This window comes from Zingiber officinale, chromosome 4A, assembly GCF_018446385.1.
Source record: "Zingiber officinale cultivar Zhangliang chromosome 4A, Zo_v1.1, whole genome shotgun sequence".
In the NCBI taxonomy this organism is placed as follows: Eukaryota; Viridiplantae; Streptophyta; class Magnoliopsida; order Zingiberales; family Zingiberaceae; genus Zingiber; species Zingiber officinale.
In genome coordinates, this window is record NC_055992.1 from 109,320,048 (window position 1) to 109,340,957 (window position 20,910).

Sequence of the window (20,910 nt, forward strand, 5' to 3'; positions counted from 1 at the left end):
TCCCAACAACACTCTATAAATCCGATGGCCGAGCGAATCACAGAAGAAACTCGATCAACTGGTCATGTAAGCATATTGTGTGCTCCTTAGAGCATCCACATTGGTGGGTGTTATAACACTCACCATCTCATCAAAAAGTGTGGGACCCACATGCCACATATACATCATATTAACACATCCATTCTCTCACATTCATTTTAACAACCACCTTCATTATTTATGGGATCCTATATTGTAGAATAAGTTTATGGTGGGCCATAGAGATAATAAGTTTGTGGTGGGTCATAGGGATTTTTTTTATTTTCCTCAACGTTATTTCCTCTCTCTAAAATGTTTGTGGTGGGCCATAGGTATTAAAAATATATATATAAAAAAAGACATTGAACGTGTTCAATGAATTGAACGTGTTCATGCCTTTGTGTGGACTCAACCCAATTAATTCTTGCGCTACACTGGTTTTAACGTTCATTGAACGTTATAACAGTCCATGAACACACCAATGCAGGTGCTCTTAATCCAACAGTCTTGTGTCCCTTTTTGACATTTTATATTATGGAGGATAGAGAATATTCTTACCGAAAGCTGTATATTAAAAGTTTCCTCTTTATCTCTCTATCAAACATAGAGATTGCAGATGTATTTTGAGAAAAATGTCAGAGTATTTTTATGATCTGTCATTTTTTAGACATAGGAGATCTTTATCTATAGACGGAGATACGCGATACCATACAATTTTGTATACTCATAGCTTTTGTTCCTCTCACTATTCATCTACTCGACTTGACATTGACTTGAACGTTGGAGGATCTACGTTGAGACCCCTTCCTTGATCCGATCTTTAACGCTCCTTTTAACACACAAGACCGCTAAAAGTCACTTTTTGTTGAATCGGAATATTTAAGTAGTCAACATCAGAGTTATCTTCCCAGCCAGTTATCTTTTCCGCAAGCCATCTTTTCCATTAGATCACCACAAATATCCAAAATATAGAAATTACTAAAAAATAATAATAATAATAAAATTATTCTAACCCACTTAAAAAATCATAAATGATATTTTTTAAATCCGAAACATAACGATTATGAGGTCCCTAATAAATAGATCTCTAAATTTTAAACGGATGAACAAATTCGGAACCGAGTCAAAAATTACGATTCATGCAAAATTAGATACACCGTCACGCATCACGTGGCCGGTGGCAGCGCTAGTTGCCATAATAAATGCCTTCAGGTTGTTGCATTTCTCAAATGGTGAATTGACAAGTGGAGTTGTACCTTTTCAACTAATATTTTAGGTCAGCGGGAGCAGGAGGGGTGAGCTGAATTCAAACGCTGATTGTGATCGATGATTGTTGAGAAGCAAACAAGCTGCAAGAGGACGGAAAAGAAGGCTTCTACATCAAGTTACTGCGTGCCTGGGGGATTCCAAGTCCCATGCAACTCCTTCCAACTCTCTAAGTTGCACGGCTGCATGCCGTCCTTTAATTTATTCCTTTTTGGTGCGCGGTTGTTCTATTCTATGCCCTGTTAATTTTAGGAAGTAAACGACGGATGTATTCTAAAGTATGGAATTAAATACCTGTAAAATGTATCAGACAGATATGAGTAGTGCCTAGTAGTATCTACACAAGTATGGGAAGTTTTCTAGGTATGCTAACCGTTATCATCACTGAGATAACAAACAAATGAATGAAATCGATCATTTTACTTTACACACACACGTTGCTTTCCAACAGAACCTAAATTGCAGTGCAGAAGGCAAATTATAAACAATAATAATTTTGGGATAAATCATTTTATCAAATTTAAGAGTTCTGCTTACAAATAGAGACCACTTGTGGAGTATCTCTATGCAAAATTGTTCAGTTTTATCACAAATCCTTCTTATAAGCATGCCCTTTAGCCACATACGAAAAGTTAAAAATCTATCAAAAAACCTATATCAGACAGCATTACACCATAAGAGCAGTAAATAAAGTATGTAATCCTGGATCCTAGGACGTAACACAAACGATGGACGTATAATATCTCTAACGTAATGATCAAGGGTCAATTCTCAAGAACTGACGACCTGAGTTTATTCCATCATATGCCTGACGCTTGTGTACCTATTTCTACCTCCCTCCATATTCATAGAGCCGGTACTAGGAAGATCGTTAATGTAACGGATCTATATAATAAATAAAGTGTGCAACAGTTCATAAAACATGCACCATCATCACTGTACGAAACACCTAATTTTCTTGAATGACGAACCACATTGACATAAATTTCTCTTAAAAACTCTGCTAGTTGATCCATTTAAGATGTACAGTTGGCATCAGATAAAGTAGATTCTTGTAACACAACCTCCTGCACAAATTGTACATTTAAAATCTCAGAGGCGAATAATGATGGGCATACCAGTAGAGTGTTGCTAATCAGCCAGGCAACTTCTATAAACTCATCACAGCATATATCAATTCATAAACTTTAAACATAAAAGCCTAAAAGGCGAAAAGAGTTACTTGTGCTGTGTGCACAACTTGAGGTTAGAGACTTTTGGATTGGGCTTTGCTCAGATTGGTGAGCTTCGGAATGAGAACTACACCAGTTACCCAGTTGTAGTATTTACTGTTGATAAAATCCTAAAAGGCAAAAAGATTTATTTGCACCATCCAGGGAACTTGGGGTTGGAGACTTTTGGCTTGAACAGCGCTGAACCTAGTGAGCTTTAGAATTAGCACCTCTTAATCCAGTTGTAGTTTGTACTCTTGATACAATGGTCTTTTGCTCTCACGTATTACAACTAAATTCTCATATACCAATCCAATTCCATGGGCTCTGAAGTTCAAAAGTTAAGTATCAGTTACAGATAATCTGAACCCCTTGGAATTACTGAGTCACACAAAGGAGGATTACCCACTCAAATGTTATAGACAATCTTTGGATCATCTACCCTCCTTCCACGTGACATACAAAATAGATACTAGGTCCATTCTGTACTCTTGCAAACATTTAGCATTATGCTCAGACTATGTTCACTGTAATACTTTTAGTTGTTCACAACAAACACTTCATTCTACATATGCTTCTTGTTAAGGAGTAACAATGTCAGTCGACTTTGGACAACTACAGCATTGGCGATGAAGTTGAAAATTCAATCTTGGTCAGAGGCAAATAACCCTCAAGATATACCAAGGGGACTAATTGCCAAGCTGCCAACCCATAAAGCAACAACCTACCAACCAAACATAGAAAAACATTAAGAACACATGACATAAATGCAGAACAACTGAGTGATGCCCTTTACCAAAGCCACAAGAAAACAGCCATTGAGCACCCAAAGGTATTGAGGATTATCCCTGCAAGTGCTATTCATCTCAACTCAATGAGGGAAGAGCTTAATCAACAAAAAGGAAGCTACCTAAATCCTAGGCAAGAACTTTGTGATAAGTTTGAAAGGGACATATGCTATGAGATCATGCAGCTATCACTGCTTTCTCACATCTACAACAAAAGTGTGCGCAGCAAGCAAGGAACTTGAAGTTTCGATTTGTTCCTCCCATGAAGTTTCGATTTGGCCAAGGAACATCACCCATGTATGGGGACTACGAGGCCCAGAGGCACTAGATGGAGATCACTCTCCACACGCCAATCGCTGAGTGGTACCACAACACCGCAGCAAACAACCTCTCCTATTGGGGCCTCGGCTACTCACCGCTTACCAGAGTTTCACCGTGCCTTCCTCATCAACGCTTCCATCCCTGAATCCCTTGCCCTCTCTCCCTCCCGTGGATTCGAGTCCCATAAATCGTAGTTTTTCTTGATCACCCTTTTGCTCACAACTGTTTCTGCTTTGTGACTTCTTGACCCCCAAATTGATTTGATGGTGTGTGTAGGAAGCTGGCAATGCGATGGATAGTGTTGTCTTCGGACTTGCTTGTGCTTTTTCCAACAGCCATCTACTTTGTATCAGTTTATTTTTAGAGCAATGTTGGCAAGGATGCGAAGGAATGGTCTTCCCCGTGGTTTCTAGCGATGATCTTACTGAATCCTTGCCCGATCCTCATTGATCATGGACATTTTCAGGTTCTAAGAGTAAAAATTCGAGCTTTTTAAGCAGATATATTTTTTGTTCACTTCAACTCACGCTTCATGGATGCATACAGGATGTTGTGCCTTCTTACTTGACTAGGTGCTATTTACTTACGTCTATACATTGAGGTAATAAACTAGTAGTGTAGGAATGGAATGAAATCTGGTCTTGGTGTTATGCTCAGTAATGCATTTATTTGGAATTAGCTAGATGGATCATTGTTGGACTTGGCCTCTGTTATGGGCAATATCACTTTTATCTTTTAGTTATCGTTGGGAGCTCAAGTTTCATTGATCTTGTTTTATTTCTACTCAAATTATAGTTAGGCATATATTGCCAACGCCATAAGTAGTCATCTCTTGATCTATTCTTGATTAGAGAGTGCAACAAATATTAACTATATCGCTGTTTTTAGTTTAGAAGCCACTTAAGAATATTAATAGTCCCTGTACATGGGCTATGCTATCGCTTTGTTTTAAAATATGTTTCGATTTGTTCCTCCCATGAAGTTTCTAGTTGTGAATTGAACCTCTCACACATGACGACCTCATATTTGGAGGACAAGCATGTAGATTACCCTTGTAGCTCGGGTTAACTTTTGGAGATGCAGTAGCCTTTTGTGCAGATGGCTCAAAAATCTTTCTTTAACTATTTGTCTAGATTTAAGTTGGTTTATTAGTTATAGCCATATTTTTTTAACAAAGTTCTTGTAGATTTTCCAAGGGGAGGATAATTCTACCACCTCGTCAATTAGACCAGTATTAGCATCCCTTGTTATTAATAGTCTATGAATAACATAACAAAAATTAAGGATGTTATTGCCTTGAAAGGTAATCATGAGTTTTAAAATCTTCTCATGCTACTCTAGCAGCATCTCCTAAATAATTTTCACCAACTCTAATCATGACATCACCAGATTCTATGTCCATTTCATGTTTGACTTGGCAATCTCTTTTGACAGAGACTATCCATTGTTCTAGATTAATATCGTATAGTTGTGAACCACATTCAGTGATATTAAGTAAAACAACATCTTTACCAAAGAAAATTATTTCAGGTGGTCTGCTTTTTCTTGTTATTCTAAGTAAAGGGTTGTTATTGGTATACAGAATAATTCTAGTTCTTGGAGGATGTCCTTGACCATAATCCATTATTTTCATTGTACTTTCAGGCATGGTTTAAAATTTCGACCCGTGCCGAGGTTTCGGTCTCAGGCCGGTAGGATACGGTTTCGGTATCGTATCGTGCCGTGCCGATATAGTTTCGGTATTTTTTATTTATCTATAATAATGATAAGATAAATATGTTTATTGTGTATATAAAAATAAATTGTATATTGATTTATTATAAGTTCTCAATTATTGAATAATTTAATATTGTTAGAAAAAATAATTAAAAATAATTTTATTTAAATAGAATTGATATATCAATAATTCAAATTAAAATGGAAGTATCTATAATAATAATAATAATAATAATACAAGATATTATTTTATATTAATAATAATTATATAAATTAACTATTTATTTATTTAATTAATTATTAATTAAATAATATATATTTTAAATAGTAAAAAATATCAAGTAAAAAATTAAAAAAATCAGAATATAAATATAATTTATTAGAATTTTTTAATTTTTTTTAGAATTTTTTTACATTTTTTAAAAAATTTAAATGAAATTTAAAATAATAAAAATATATTAGAATATAAATAAGAATTATTATATATTTTTAAAATTTTTAAATGAAATTTAAAATATTATCAGTATATTAATTAATAAAATTTATTTAATTTATTTTAATTTTAAATATATTTTTTTATATATTTTATTAGGTTAATTTAACTAGGTTTATAAAAGCCTCTTTGAAATATCACACATCCTCTACCCATCCTCCTTAGGAATTGTTTAAATTAATAAAATAAAATAATAATTATTAAAAACAGAAAAAAAAAAAAAAAAAAAACGCGTACCCAAGATCGCGCCCGCCCGCGATCGATCATCGCGATCTCGCGGGGGGCGTCCGGCAACGCTAGAAGCAGTGGCCGAAGGGTCGCCGGAAGCGTCCGGCGACCCTGCCGGACGATTTAGGCGCCGCAGAAGGCGTCGCGCGCGACGCCTTCGCTGCCGAATGTGCCGCGGGACGCCGCCGGAGGCATCCCGCGTCTCCTCCAGCGCCGAAGGAGGCGTCCCGCGTCTCCTCCGGCGCCGCCGAGACGGGGACGCCTCCCGTGCCGGTTTCGGCCGCCCGGCGGAACAGTAAAAACCGTCCGTGCCGGGCGGCACGGAACGGCACTTCAAACCTTGCTTTCAGGTAGGCGTACATCATATGGTCTTGACGTAACAGAAGATTCGGTTCGGTTCATTCGATTAGAAGTACTGGTTTGATTGTTTTATTTTCAAGTCTGGTTATTAATTGTAAATATTTTCTTCCTAGGGAGATCAGTAAGTGTTCTTGTATTATTTGTTGATTCATTAAGTTTAATTGCGTTCCTGAGTCTTCTTCTAATTCTATTTCAAGTGTAGAAGTGGGTTGATATCCAGAAAACCGGATAGAAAGTTGGTTTTTACAGTCTTTATACATAAGAGAAGAAATGAATTTTAAAGTAGCATCTGGATTTTGTAAATTAATAGTCCATTCAAGAAAAGCTAAAGTTTCAGAATTATATTCTCTGGGTTTAAGAAAATGTATTCCTTTGGTTGTTAATGCTTCAATTATATCTGTAACAGATATTTTAAAGTGGTTATGCATGTGATTCATTGTTTTTTCGAAGAATATGATATCTAATTGGAGATTATCTCCTTGGAATTGGTCATAACCTTTTGCCTACACATGAATTTGTATATGTTTTATAAAGTCTCTTATAGTCATATTAAAATTGGGGCATAAGTAATTCCTAAGTTTGCATTCATATTGACTTCTAGTAGTTCAATGATTGCTTTTTCAGTATTAGAAAAATGAGTGTCATGTAAGACTAATAACACTTTTCCTCCTACTTTGCCCTTGTTAAGCCTCGTAGACCAAACACAATAAGTCCAAGATGGATGTAATTATGTTTTCTTAGGTATAAAGTTTTTGCTGTCTCTTCTGTCATTAGACCAAGTTTCACTTCTACCCCATCAGGGAGGTGAAGAGCTTCCTGTTTATGATGTTTATAGACCGATGTTGAAAAATTTAGAATACCTTGATTGTAAAGTTTCTTACGATTTAAAGTAATTAGCTGTTCATTTGAAAAAATCGTAAGATCTTTATCAACGGCTATTATTTATTCAAGTCGAAGAGGTCCTAAAGAAGAAGTGATATTTCTCCTGGTTATAGAATCTATCCAGGAGGAGGAAGTATTAACTTCCATTAATCTAATAGCTCTGGAAGGTCCAAAGAAGGGTTCAGTTTTTGTCAGACTCATTGGGTTTATATGTTAAGAATTTAGAAGTGACAAGTGGAAGTTTATGAATAGTTTTACCAAGAGACAACTGACTTAAATCTTTATTTAGTTTAGCAAAAGCTTCTTGAAATTCACTATAACGCCAAGTTGCTGAAGCGGACGTTTCCATATGTAACAATGTAGTTTCAATTACAATAAATCTGTAATATAAAGAAGTAAGAAGAGCAATAATGGTATTATTTTGTTGAACTTGTATTTGATCACCTTTTCCGGGTAGTTCTAATTTACAGTTGTCGTCTTCTTTTGTTGTAGAGTACTGTTTAGTATATTCTATAGCATCTTCATAGTGGGAGTTTTCGTATTTCAACTGGTTCATTTATATTTAAGTTCATCTAATAAGTGCAGTATGTTATCTAATTTGTTGTATAATTGAGTTTTATTACTAACAATAAGATCTTTTGACTGCAGTAAAAGTTGTTGTGAGGATGTTTCTGGTTCTACAGGCTTTTGAGAAGAAGGTTTTCTTGTTAAGAGATTAATAGAAGTTTTTACATAATCAAGATTTCTTAGGAGTTCCGATAAAAGTTGTTGTTGGAACAAAGTGGTTTTGAAAGTTTCTAATTTATTTGTTAGGGACTAACCATGGCCTTCTAGAGAAAGTCCTTGACTAAGAAGGAGATCAGTGATAGAATTTAAATGTACTTGATATGAATGTAAGATGTGTTCGAATAGTTTACTTCTGATATAACACGTGTGTTTCTGTTGATCAAGTGTTATTATGTTTCTTGGTTGTAAAGCTAGATCTAGATAATCTAAGTGTTTAGAAGTTGTGCTCATAAACCCAATAGAGGGTTAGAAATCGACCGAGCTCTGATACCAAAGTTTTTCGGTTTGGTTGAAAGTTATTGGTGGTTGAAAGTTTTGGTTGAAAGCTTTGGTTGAACATTTTGGTTGAAAGTTTTTGGTGGTTGAGATGTGTGTCTAAACCTATAGGTTAGTGTTTTGTATTTTATCAGTTCGCACCAGTGAGCCTCACCTAATAAAGAGCCTCTAGAGTTGTTTGAAAATTCCAATGATTCTTACCTCGACTTCTTTAGGTCTTACAATAGCTTTTCTGCTGATTGCCTTACTTAAGCCAGCATAGGATTTACAGAACCGAAAGATTTCACTCTGTCTTCTCTTTTAGCTAGTTACGTGGATACTAAAGAGTATGTGACGATAAGGACTGAGGACTATTGAACTGAAAAAAAAAAAAAACACGAACACCAACCTATGGTTTAGAAACACAGAGATATTATTCAACCATAAAGAAGAAATACAAACAACTGATAAGATTTATGCAAAAATAAACTGATAAAGTACAGAAACTTACAATTATATTACAAGAGGGAGTTCAGAGGAGCGAGAAAGACAGAGAGGAAGACTACGAGCTGAGAGAGTTGATAGGCTTGTTATTGTGGATGCCCCTTGTGGATGTTGGCAAGGAGGTATTTATAGAGAGAAGAAGGGGTTGCAAATAGTCATGGAAGATAAGTATGCTCGTAAGTGCTGGTAGAGGTTAGGGATGACGTCATTAGTAGCTTCAGTCGTCAGTGCTTATGCCTTTTGTTTGATGACATCATTACTTCCGTGTCATTAGAGTTCCATCATGTTGATGAGGTTTGCTTCTTCGACAGAACCTATGGATGGTGGTAGAGTAGAGGTGGAGATTGCTGAAGTTTGTCTTCGTTGTTTTTCTACTCATGCCAGATTTTTCTTTTGGTAGAATTGGCAGAGATTTAAATGTTCAGTGGAGTAGGAGAACGAAAAGAATACTGTTCCAAAAGTTTTTGGCCAATATATTTTTTCGGTTAGTGTTTCTCTGGCCAAAGTATAGTCTAGAGGATCTTGATCTTGATCTTGATCTTGATCCCATAACTAGGAACTTCCTTGTAGCAAAGCCCTCCAATGTTTCAGTTGTTCTTCAAGTGGTTTTGAGGATGTCCAATCTTTATCTGGATTGGAAGGATAGTTTTCAAATGGTAGAAGTTCAATATTAAGTTTTTGCACATCTAATTTAATTAGATGTCTAGCTGGTTCAGTATAAGTAGTTGTCTATTCTGGTGGAGAACTACCAAAAGTACATAAAATAAGTGTTTCTTTTTCTTCCAGTATATGCTACAGTTTTTGTCCAAGTACTGGAGGTAGAGTTGGAACAGAGTCTAAATCTTGTATCCAAAGTTGTTGAAGTAAACCGTAGTTCATTAAAATAAGAGTAATAAGTCTGTAATTTTTATATTGAAATTTTTCACAATGTATATTTGCTTTTCTGAAAGAGCATAAGAGTTGACATCTGCAACCCAAATCTGTATTCTCATAACACTGAGGAAAACTTTTAGTGCAAGGAAGTTTATAAGTATATTCTTCAGCATAAGTTATTGAAATGCCAAGAGTAGGGTTTTGATGAAACCAATTAAGTGCTTCTTCAAGTTTTAAGAAGCCTTTGTAGCTAGAGACTTCTCCCAAAGTAGTGATGTAAGTACGTAAGTCTGTTGATAATGTCTTGATAGAGACTAGACTATTGTACCGGCCAGTGTTAGCATGGAAATAAAGTATTTCCATGGATTGGTAAGTCATTGGCCTTCTAGGTACAGATAGTACATCCGTATCTCTTCGGGTAGGTATCTCTGAAGTGGTTGTCGTTAAATAAGTTTTATCTGCTTGTATTTGACTGTAATTTTGAAGTCAATGGCTAATTATAAAGTTTGGCCCCAATTTTTCCCTAAGTTATAGGCTTCATCCAAAGAGTACAAACCCTTGTAAGGTACTTTGTCTTCGTCTAAGAGAAGAGGTTTAACTTCATCCCAATGGGCATAAAGACCTGCATAAGTTCCTGCAAGAATGGCATAACAAGAAAATTTCTTTCCCAACGGTTTCTGCACTGTGGTTAGGAAATAATTTGATAGAGCATTAATCACTGCTATTTTGTTGCTGGCTATACCTGGTGAAGTAGGAATATTTCATATATTATCAATCAAACATTGTTGTATAGCATCTAATTGCAGTCGTAATGAGAATTGGAATGTATCTTCCTTTCTTGTGTATAGCGGAAATTCATGAATACCAAATTTCATAGTCTTGGAATAACTATAAGTATGTACCTTCTTTATCCGGTCCATTTTGAAAGAGGAAAGAAGTTAAATAAGAATTTAGACAAAGTATCAGTTAAAGAATTGTTTGTTCCTTTAATATGTTCCCAATTTATACGTAAACCCTTATTGAGGATGACATCAGTGAATTTTATCCAACGTTTATAACCAAGGCCGCTGTATTTTACTATGGCCTCACAATCTGTTCTAATTGTAATTTCAGATTTACTGCAGATAAATAGCATAAAAGCTTCTAAAGAGTAGATAACCGCTAGTAGTTCAAAGTCTAAGGAGGTTAATCTTCCTTTTTCTTTATATTTGCCTGAAGCATAGTGGCAAAGGTTTTCACAGCATTTTGGGTCATATTTAGATCTTTTACTGAATAGGGCTCCGCCCCATCCCGATTGACAGCCATCAGTTTCTATGCTAGATAGTCTGAATCTAGGGGAAGTGTTAATTGAGGAAGATGTTGTACCATAAGTTTTATTTGTCTAACCAAGTTTGTCTTGCTGATTGAAGTATCTTTGTCCTGTTTGAGATGTTTTATTATATAGAGGACCGCTAATTTTTCCAATATCCTTTATGTATGGGCGGGCATAATTTAGAAGTCCTTAAAACGATCTCAGAGTTTTAATATCCTCCAATTTGTCTGGAAAGCCTAAGAGTTTACTAGTGATGTATGGTTGCAATGTTATTTTGCCTTGACCAATAAGACTTCCTAGGAATTCAATGTATGGTACGACAAGTTTCATCTTTTTTCTTTTTTTTTTTTGAGACAATTAACCCATGTTTTTCAAATAGGTTAAAAATCATATGTAAGTGAGCAAAGTGTTCTTCTTTTGTCGGGGAAAAACGAGAATATCATCAATATAAACACAAGTAAAGAAAGTAACAAGTAAAAAAATATCATCTATTTTTCTTTAGAAAACTCGAGGTGTTATTTTATGTCCAAATAGCATAACTAACCATTTAAAATGTCCTTCTGGACAAGAGAATGCAGTCCAGGGAACAAATTCAGGATGCATGTTAACTTGCCAAAAATCAGATTTCATGTCAAATTTGGAGACCATTTAGATTTCTGGATTTTATTAAATAATTGCTCCTTATCAAGAATTTTATAGTCATCTTCATGACAATTATCAGTAAGGCATTTGTAATTGAAAACCATTCTAGATTGTCCTCTTTTATGTTCTGCTTCTTTATTTACTATAAAAGAAGGACTCTTGTGTCTAGAGTCTGATCTTTGCATAGCTTTTAAGACCAAGAGTTGAGTAATATGCATTTTCCATTCTTCAATTTCCCAGTTTGTGTATCTAAGATCCTGGGCTTTAATGGTTAAGTTGGGATTGATAATATTTAGTTTACAATAAATTTTATCTTTTTCCCAGTATTTTGTTGGATTTTCCCCAATAATTTCTAATTTTTCAAGTATAGAAAGAACCGCGTCAAAAGTTTCTTGCGTATTAAGTAAAGCACATAAATAAGAAGGATTAATATAGTCTTGATAATAAGTTTCTTGGTCTGCCTTAAGTATATCATTGAGACAATCATCTAGATTGCTAGTATTACAGCCAAGTATTGCTAGTTTTTCTGTAAGAAAATATTGACTTTAGGCTTTTTCTGGCAAGTGTTTGGAATAGGGCATGGACAAGTGGAGGTTGGATTGGCGGCTTCGACAAGAGGGGCGCCACCACGCGCCCCAGCACACACCTCGGAGGGATAGCCAGAGAGAACAAGAGAGATGACAGGAGTGGAGAGAAAAATAGCATAATCTTTAGTCAAGAGAAGGGCACGTTCAGGGGAAACTAAAAAATTAAGCCCAAGAATTAAAGGGATCGATTTGTGAGGCATAGGCTGGATCCAGAGTTGAGATAAAGTGAGGGGAGCATTGAACACACCACAATTGGTGTAAAATTTAAGATAAACATTTTAACAAATTCATGACAGCTTAATTGGCGACCATCAAATTACGTACTAAGAAAAGGTGTATTGTAGTCTTAATTAACGTAGAGGGAACAAAGGAGGTAAGCAGAGCCTCATCAATAGTGGAGGTAGTAGCACCACTATTTATAAAAGCATGTAAGGTTAGTTCATGTCCCCTCGGGACGGTCTAGTGGCTAGCACATGAGGTGTTGCCACCATGAGGTATGGAGTTCGAATCTCGGCAAAACCAAAGTAAATGTCTCCCTTATGTGCTAGTTACTATTCCAAAAGCTAGTAGCCGCCTGTGATTTACCTCCTCCATGTTGGCCCTGGGATGGGTTGGCGGGGGTGTTGGGGGCGAGCGTATTCGCCTTTTGCCACCGTGTAAGGTTAGTTCATGACCCTGAATATTAAGAGTGCATTGGACATGAATGTCTATGGTTGTGCCTGTATTACAAATATTAGGCGTTTGAATGAAAACAAATTCGGTTCCGGGAGAATTGCCTAATTCATGTGGGATAAGAATACCCTTGCCTTTATCAGGGCAGGGGCCTGAAGGATATGGCGTTGGACTAGGTTGAGTATATAAAGAGGGACTGGGATAGTCCGAATGTTCTGGAAAACCCTCCCTTAGCATAGCAAGTTCAGTTTCCAAAAGGTTGAAACGAGTTTCAAGTACAGCAACTCGAGATTCTAATGAAGTATTCCTCGTGCTTCGTTTCACTAGCTGAGTTGGAGGAATGTGGATTTTGAAAAAGTGTATTTAGACAAAGGTTGCAACATTGTCGTCTACAGAGTTTACAAGTACCACGATTGAGAAGAGAAGGATAATAACCACAAGTAAAACAAGGGATATTATCAGAGCCTTCCTTTAATTTCCATTCATGAGGGCAAGTTCTTTGATCAGAACGTAAGTCGGTTAAGTTTTGAGGGATGAATTGATGATACATGAGCGAAAGTTGTTGAAACTCCTGTAAGGTTTCGTCTAGAAGTGGATCTTCTAACAGATCTTCATCAGAAGAATAATCATTATTGGGATCTAAGAAAGAGTTGATTAATGAATAATCTTTCTGTACTGGAGGAGGAATATTTTTCAGATCTAAGACAGAAAGAATAGAGTAAATAGAAGAAGTACTAGAAACATCATCTTGTATTTCAATTAAGTCTAAGTTGGTATTACCAACTACTTCTTCTTCTCAACTATATAAGTTCTTCTGGTCAGGACAGACTGAGGAAAGATATCCGGGTTTATGACATGAAAAACAAGTTATTGTATTGGCATAAGTTTTTTTTAGGTTTAAATCGTCTAACATGTTTTTCTTTATTTAAAATGATTCTTGTTCTTTACTTTTTCTAATATAGTAAGTTTTTTTAGGAGTAATTTTAGGTTTAGGAGCAGGAAGTCTGCTTTGCTGTTTTCGTTAATGTTTGTATCTTGTTTGTTTTTTGTTGGGTTCCGTATTGTTGAGGAGTATAAATTTGACTACAAAAAAAATCTTAGATCCACCCCTAGTCATTACTAACTTGGACTACCCAAGAGAAACCAGGGAAACCACCCAACAACTCTTCCTATTCTCACAAGGGTTTAGGATATTAAACTATGGTGTCTAGCTACAACATTAAGTTTAACCAACATTAGCGAGAACATGAGTGGCTTCTATTCTAAGGTTTCAACATTTCATCCAAAGGTGTGATATTAATTCTGCATGTGCAAGAAGTGAACAGTATCAATGACATATACATATTGTCACAAGCTTGTGATCCCTAGGTTGAATGAGATCAAGTTTTATTTCGAGTAAAACACTCATCCCTTTGTCTACAGTAATAAGGGATGCAACACGGCATAGCTACAAAATTATATACCCCTAAAACACAATGGTCCTTCGAGATATAATATATAAGAGATAGGTTTAAAAAAGAAGATCAATAGCCCACAATCCTTGACACTAAAGTAACTAAAATGAAGTAACATTATGAACACAAGTAGCGCATTATTGCTTAGCAACTCTATTGATATCTAGGAAACTAAAAGATCCACGTCTGATGGCATACTATTGATATATGTCTGAAATACGATTGATTTTAGAAAGTTACATGCTGCTGTTTTGAGAACAAAGTTTGTTGTGGCTAGTTTAAATTTAGAAGAGCTAATACATTAATGCTTAAATACATGACACAAACAATCTCCAACATGCATATAAATTGAAGAAAACTAAAAAGAACAAACCTGTAACTAAGCCCAGGAGTAATCCCAAAACCAATTCTTTATGGGCATTGATCACTTCCTCTTTCTAAATATGTAGACATCCGTCTCCTCGTAGGCGTAATCTGGATGAAGATCCTCATGTGGTACTTTTTCAATCACCGGGAAGGTCCGGTGACACAATTCCCAGAAAACCTGGTGCGCCTCCGGTGACCTCAGTTGGTACCCAAACAAAATGGCTCCATCATCCGCGACGAGCGCCTCCATGGCGGAGACTAGCTGAGCGGCAGAGTCTTCCATGTACACAACGTCGGCAGCGATCACAAGGTCAAAGGGTGGACGGAGGGCTCTGATCTGTTCCGAGTTGTTCCAATAGAGTTGGGCGTGCTTAGGAGCCCGCGGGAGAGCGGAACGGTTGCGCTTGAGGTTACGACGGAGGGCAGGCATGACGGGTGCGATGTCGGTGAGGACGACGTCGAGGCCGAGAAGGAACAGGCCAAGGCCGGCGGGGCCGCATCCTGCTCCGAGCTCGACAGCGCGCTTTCCTGGGAAGCGGAGGAGGTCCGCGTATGGGTTGGGATCGGGGGCGACGGAGGGGCGTGGGAGCCAGCGGTCGACGAACTTGACGAGGACGAGGGAGCATGGCCAGACGGAGGTGCCTACGTGCATAGATCCGTTGTCCTGCTGGAAGGTGAGGACAGCGCCCCCGACAGGGAGCTCCACGACCGGCGAATCGGTGAACCGCATCGGATTCTGATACGTTGTGGAAACGGTTTAGGGGTTTGTCGACCGAAGGTACACTCGACGTGAGCCCACCGAAGAATAAATCGATCCCTGAATTCGACGGGATATGTAAAAGCCCATCTCCCCGGCCCATCTTCACCTTTTAAAAATTATAAAATTTAAATAGACGAAAAGTTTTCGTAATATCTAAATCACGTAGTTTCAAAATTATTAAACTGTCTATCTAATTTAATTTTTGCTCTTGTAAGTATTTAAGTGGATTTTGATCAAAATAAATGGTTGAACATAGAAAATTAGGAATGGCATAAAATTAATTCATATGTCGTTTAGTTCTATTGATTATATAAACACCTTCAAATATTAAGAATAGTAATTTCTTAATACAAATATATTTTAAAAAAATCAAATTCATGTTTAAAAAATTATTTATTTTAATATATTTAGTCATATATTTGAGAACATAAGTATAATAATAAGAATTAGAGGAATTTATAGGACTTAATTTTGTATCATTTCGAGTCTTTTAAGTTCATCAATCGAATAAAACTAAAGGGTTTTGGCAAAAATTAAAATTTAAACCCTGAAATTTTTTAGAAATATAATTGAAATACGATTAAATGGGATATTTTAATGAATTATCCCCTTAACGTAGACTACTCGAAGAATAAATCGATCCCTGAATTTCGACGGGATATGGGCCATACTCAAGCTAAAGCCCATCTCACCGGCCCACCTTGCCCCTCCAATAATTATAAAATTTAAATTCTAAAAATTGATAATATGACCTTGATCTCATCAAACAACAAGGAATTGAAAGGAAGAAGTCGATTCCAATTACATGATCGAATTGTTCTGTCTGTCTGTTCTCAGTGATCTCAATCGTCAACTTAGTTGCGTTAAGACGGGAACAGAGTTATCATCCTTGACAGCTCCAATCATACGCCTCATCGTCTTCATCTCCACCAGCCCTTTCCCTTTGTATCCTGTTGCCTTAATCCTCTCGTAGTGCCCGAACTGATGCAGCGGCTTGGAATTCGTATCCAGAAAGTGCAGCATCACCGCCATGAAGACCGAGCACGCAAACATGGGAATCGGCCCAAAGATCCACAGCAACAGCGTGGTGGAGACGTACAGCGCCCGCAGCCCGAGCGACCAGAAGTTGCCGCCCTTTATCACCGCGTCCTGCACGTAGTACACCGGGATATCCGACTCCAGCGTGCTCATCATGAAGCTGGCCTGCACCAAGTACCCCGCTGAGTGGATGAAGCAGGTGAAGGCCGCCAGAAAGCAGACGAGCAGGGAGACGTACTTGACGGTGGACGTCGTTTGGCTGGTGTCGCCGTAGATCACTTGGGTCATCAGCGCCTTGGAGCTGCTGCTGCCGCCGATCCATGTGCCGATGAGGGAGCTGAGGGCGATGGAGAGGGACGCTAGGTTGCTGGACGCCGTAATGCTGCTCGATATCACCTGCAGAGCTACCCCTGTTTCCTCCGGACTCCTCTGCACGCACACAATTATGGCCATCAGCTAAATATGAAGAACTCTACTTGGGATTTGTGTTTATTACCTGCATCAATCTTTCGACCCACGCACGCTTGTTGTGGTTCTCCAATCCAATGACAGTGGTATCTGGTAGTCTGATGATTCTGTAGAGAAGGAAGAGATGGTAGCCGAACATTACGGCCAAACCAGCCGGGACTAACAACAAATCTATGGTGTTTCTATCCAGCAGCATCTCTGATCTCTCTGTTCTTCCTCTCTCGCTTCGCTTTCTTCTTCCTCACAGATCTCTGACGAAGCGATGCAGATTTATTGGAAAACTAGGATGCTTTGCTTAGCTTGTTAATTTTGCTTTTGGATGTATTAATCTGTTCAGGTTCAGATTAATTTGAGGGAACGGCATGGAGTAGGATGCTGAAACAAGTTTCTTTTAAATTGATGCTTGCACTCTATCAATTGGCAAACGAGGTCATGTTATTGAGTGTTTGTTTTTTCCTTCTGCCTAATTTATTTGGGTTTTGTGTCGATTTGCTTACGGAGTTTAATGCATTAATCTGTCAGTAGAGGATATGCCGAGAGTATTTGGATGTCTTCTGAAGTTCACAGAATCTCCAATCATGGATGACAAAATCATAGTCCTCTTTGGTTATCAACTCTATGAGCTCTAGGCGACAAGCAACGTGAAGCTAACAAAAACCACATGCCACGATTTAGACCATGCATGATCAAAATTCAAAATCATAGTGCTCTTTGGTGGAAGTATCTATCTCATTCTCAGAGAGAATCCATTCAATTAAAATTTTAACAATACGATTCAAAAAGCATGAGATTCATATGTTACATATCTATTATATTAACACGTTCATTCTTTCACGTTGATTTTAATATTAACACTCATTATTTATCGTCTCATTGCCCACTGATTCATCTTTATTTTTATTTTACATTAAATAAATTAAATTTCAATTTTATTTACCCAATTTAAATAATTATTATTTAAAATAAATAATAATAATGTTTTAAAATATTTTTTTATGTAAATTGTTTTCCTTATTTTATGTCTGTATTTTATTTAAAATTAAAATATTATTATAAATTTGAAATGAAGGAGTACAACAAAAAAATTATACATACATAAAATTAAAAAACAACATATAAATTAACGTAAAGAGAAACTATAAAATACTAATTCAAGGATTATTATTATATTGTGATTAAATATGTTCAACTAAGTTTGCACGAAGTTGGTGATACACATGATTATCACGTAGTTCGAAATCTGTCAAAGATAATCATGAAATTCTCTATTTGAATCCTAGATGGGTTGTGCGGGTTTGCCACCTTTATCATTGTACCAAGTTGTCACCTGACCCCTCCCCCCTCATTTTCAACAATTATGTTGTACAAAAATAATGCATGTCAAGATAATATATTTTAACTTTTTTCTGTACCAATAACGAGCTAGACCTTTGACAATTGCCCATCGAGCTTGGAGTACCCCAAATGCTCGTTCAACATATTTTCTTGCAGCCTCTTGTCTTTCCTTAAACAACCTCCTCTTGAGATCTTCCGGGCAAGGAAAAGTCTTCACGAAAGTAGTCCATTCCAGATATATTTCATTTGTTAGATAACACCTCTTCGTATATTGAGTCTCGTTGACAGTGAAATTAATCTCCTGGGCATTTCCTTGCAAGATATTATTGAATATGTGAGATTCGTATAACACATTAATATCATTACATGAATTAGTGACACCAAAGAATGCATGACATATCCATAAGTCTTGAGACATGGCAGCTTCAAGCACGATTGTTCGTGATCCATGACCTCTCGTAAACTGGCATTTCTAAGCAACTGGATAATTTTTTCATTCTCAATACATGCAATCAAGGCTGTCCAACATTCCAAGGAAGTCGTGTTTCTCATCATGCATTTAAAGAAAACGTTGAATATCATCAGCATTCAACCTTCTCAAGTATCGATCACCAAATAGTTCAGCCACATAACAGTAGAATTGGAAAAGACACTTGATGGCAGTTGATTCACCCATGTATAGATACTCGTCAAGATGGTCGGCTGGAACTCCATAAGATAATTGACAAATCGTAGCCATGCATTTTTGTAGAGATAACAAGCCTTTTCTTCTCGCAACATCGTGCCTCTGCTGAAAATACTAAGTGTTGGTGCAGTTAGCACTAACGGTCTAACTCAGGTTTTGATGAATGACAAATCAGGTTAAGTTAGGTTCGTTGTTATCTAACACTCTGATCGAGTGTGCAGGATAAGTCCAGCTAGGTCGACGGGCTGACCGGATAGTTGGCGAGAAGTCCAAGCGGGTCGACGGGCTGACCGGACGCTTGGCGAGAAGTCCAAGCGGGTCGACGGGCTGACCGGACGCTTGGCGAGAAGTCCAGCTAGGTCGACGGGCTGACCGGATAGCTAGCGAGAAGTCCAGACGGGTCGACGGGCTGACCGGACGTCTGGCAGGTAAGTAAGGTAAGTCACTGGAGGGGAGTGACTGTGAGGATGCGTTCCCGGGAAGAGGACATTAGGCGTCGATCCGGCTTAGATCCATTTCGGATGTCTAAGTCGAGATCGTGACTAGATTCCGGTCTCGGAAAGACGGAATCTAAGTCATACTCTTTTTATCCATCTGTTGAACTTTAACTGTGCTAACAATCTGTTTTACAGGATGTATATTTGCCTCGGACTAACTTTGTTTTGCAGGAAAAGGGAGTTTTTCTGAAACAAGGTGGTCCGGGCGCCCGGAGGGGATCCGGGCACCCGGAGGTCCGGGCGCCCGGAAGGGATCCGGGCGCCCGGAAGGCGAATTCTATCCAGCCAAGTCGTCGCCACGTGGAGCATCTCGGTTTGAGCAGTTACGTCACATTCCAGGCGCCCGGAAGGAATCCAGGCGCCCGGAACAGCATATAAAAGAAGCCCCAGGCAGGAGCTTCAGAATCAATCAAGCTAAGAACTCTTCTACTGCTGGTCTTGCTGCTCGACGTTCAGTGCGACGCCAACAAAGCTCCGACACTACGCTCCGTTCTTTTCCCTTTTTGTCGGTATTTGTTTTCAGTTTTTATTAGCATTCCCTGTACGGTTCTTTTGTAATCATCATTTCGAATTGCTAGTGATTGCCCAACGAAAGTGGTCAAGAACCACGGGCCTTCGAGTAGGAGTCGTCACAGGCTCCGAACGAAGTAAAACCATTGTGTCTATTTTACTTTTCCGCTGCGTTTATACTCGATATTTTTGAATCGATATTCACCCCCCCTCTATCGAATCTAACGGTCTTACAAGTGGTATCAGAGCCAAGTTCCGCTCTGTTTTGGTGCAACCACCAATCAGACAGGGGGTGAATTTTTTTCTTTCAATTAATTCTAAAACTGGTGTATCGTTAACTTAAATTAGTGCAACACGAATCTAGATTTTTTTTCTATTTTTCTCTTCCCGCACTACTAATCCAAGACCAAGTCTTGGGATATTGTTTGGTTATTTACCTGTGCACAGAATGTCCCAACAAGAAGGATTCAGCACAGTACGACCTCCACTCTTCAACGGGGACGACTTTTCATACTGGAGGAAGCGCATGGAGGTTTACCTCAAAACAGACTTCGACCAATGGATGAGCGTTACGAGACCCTACAAGATTCTGGTAGATACCTCCGGGAATATACTGGATCCTGAAGACTGGACAGCTGACTTGAAGAAGAAGGCGTCAACCGAAAATAAAGCAATCAACACTCTACAGTGCGGATTGACAAGAGAAGAACTAAACAGAGTCGGTCCACACAAGAACGCTAAGGAGCTGTGGGACAAGTTGATCGAGCTGCACGAGGGAACGAGCGACGCCAAGGTAACCAAACGAGACTTGCTTTTAAATAAGATTTTTAATATAAAAATGCAGGAAGGTGAAACGGCGAATCAGCTTCACGCGAGGATCAAG

The 20,910-nt window shown here is 37.9% G+C and overlaps 2 protein-coding genes across 3 annotated transcripts; both read right to left on the reverse strand.

The window, feature by feature from the left end:
* Positions 1 to 1,508: 1,508 nt before the first annotated feature.
* LOC121970534 (protein-lysine methyltransferase METTL21D-like) lies at positions 1,509 to 15,528 on the reverse strand. Of its 2 annotated transcripts, XR_006108947.1 has the most exons (2): positions 14,742 to 15,528; positions 1,509 to 1,523 (listed from the first exon to the last, which is right to left on the reverse strand). XR_006108947.1 is itself a non-coding variant. In XM_042521309.1 (1 exon), exon 1 carries the CDS (start codon positions 15,462 to 15,464, stop codon positions 14,793 to 14,795), a length of 672 nt encoding a protein of 223 aa, XP_042377243.1. In that variant the 5' UTR covers positions 15,465 to 15,528; the 3' UTR covers positions 14,564 to 14,792. The 2 variants fall into 2 exon arrangements, 1 of the variants encoding a protein (XP_042377243.1); XM_042521309.1 differs by lacking the exon at positions 1,509 to 1,523 and having other exon boundaries at positions 14,564 to 15,528.
* A 610-nt stretch (positions 15,529 to 16,138) lies between these two features.
* LOC121973546 lies at positions 16,139 to 17,353 on the reverse strand. Its single transcript, XM_042524955.1, has 2 exons — positions 17,029 to 17,353; positions 16,139 to 16,961 (listed from the first exon to the last, which is right to left on the reverse strand). The coding sequence occupies exons 1-2, from the start codon at positions 17,194 to 17,196 to the stop codon at positions 16,344 to 16,346; spliced, it is 786 nt and encodes a 261-aa protein (XP_042380889.1). The 5' UTR covers positions 17,197 to 17,353; the 3' UTR covers positions 16,139 to 16,343.
* Between the last annotated feature and the right edge of the window lie 3,557 nt (positions 17,354 to 20,910).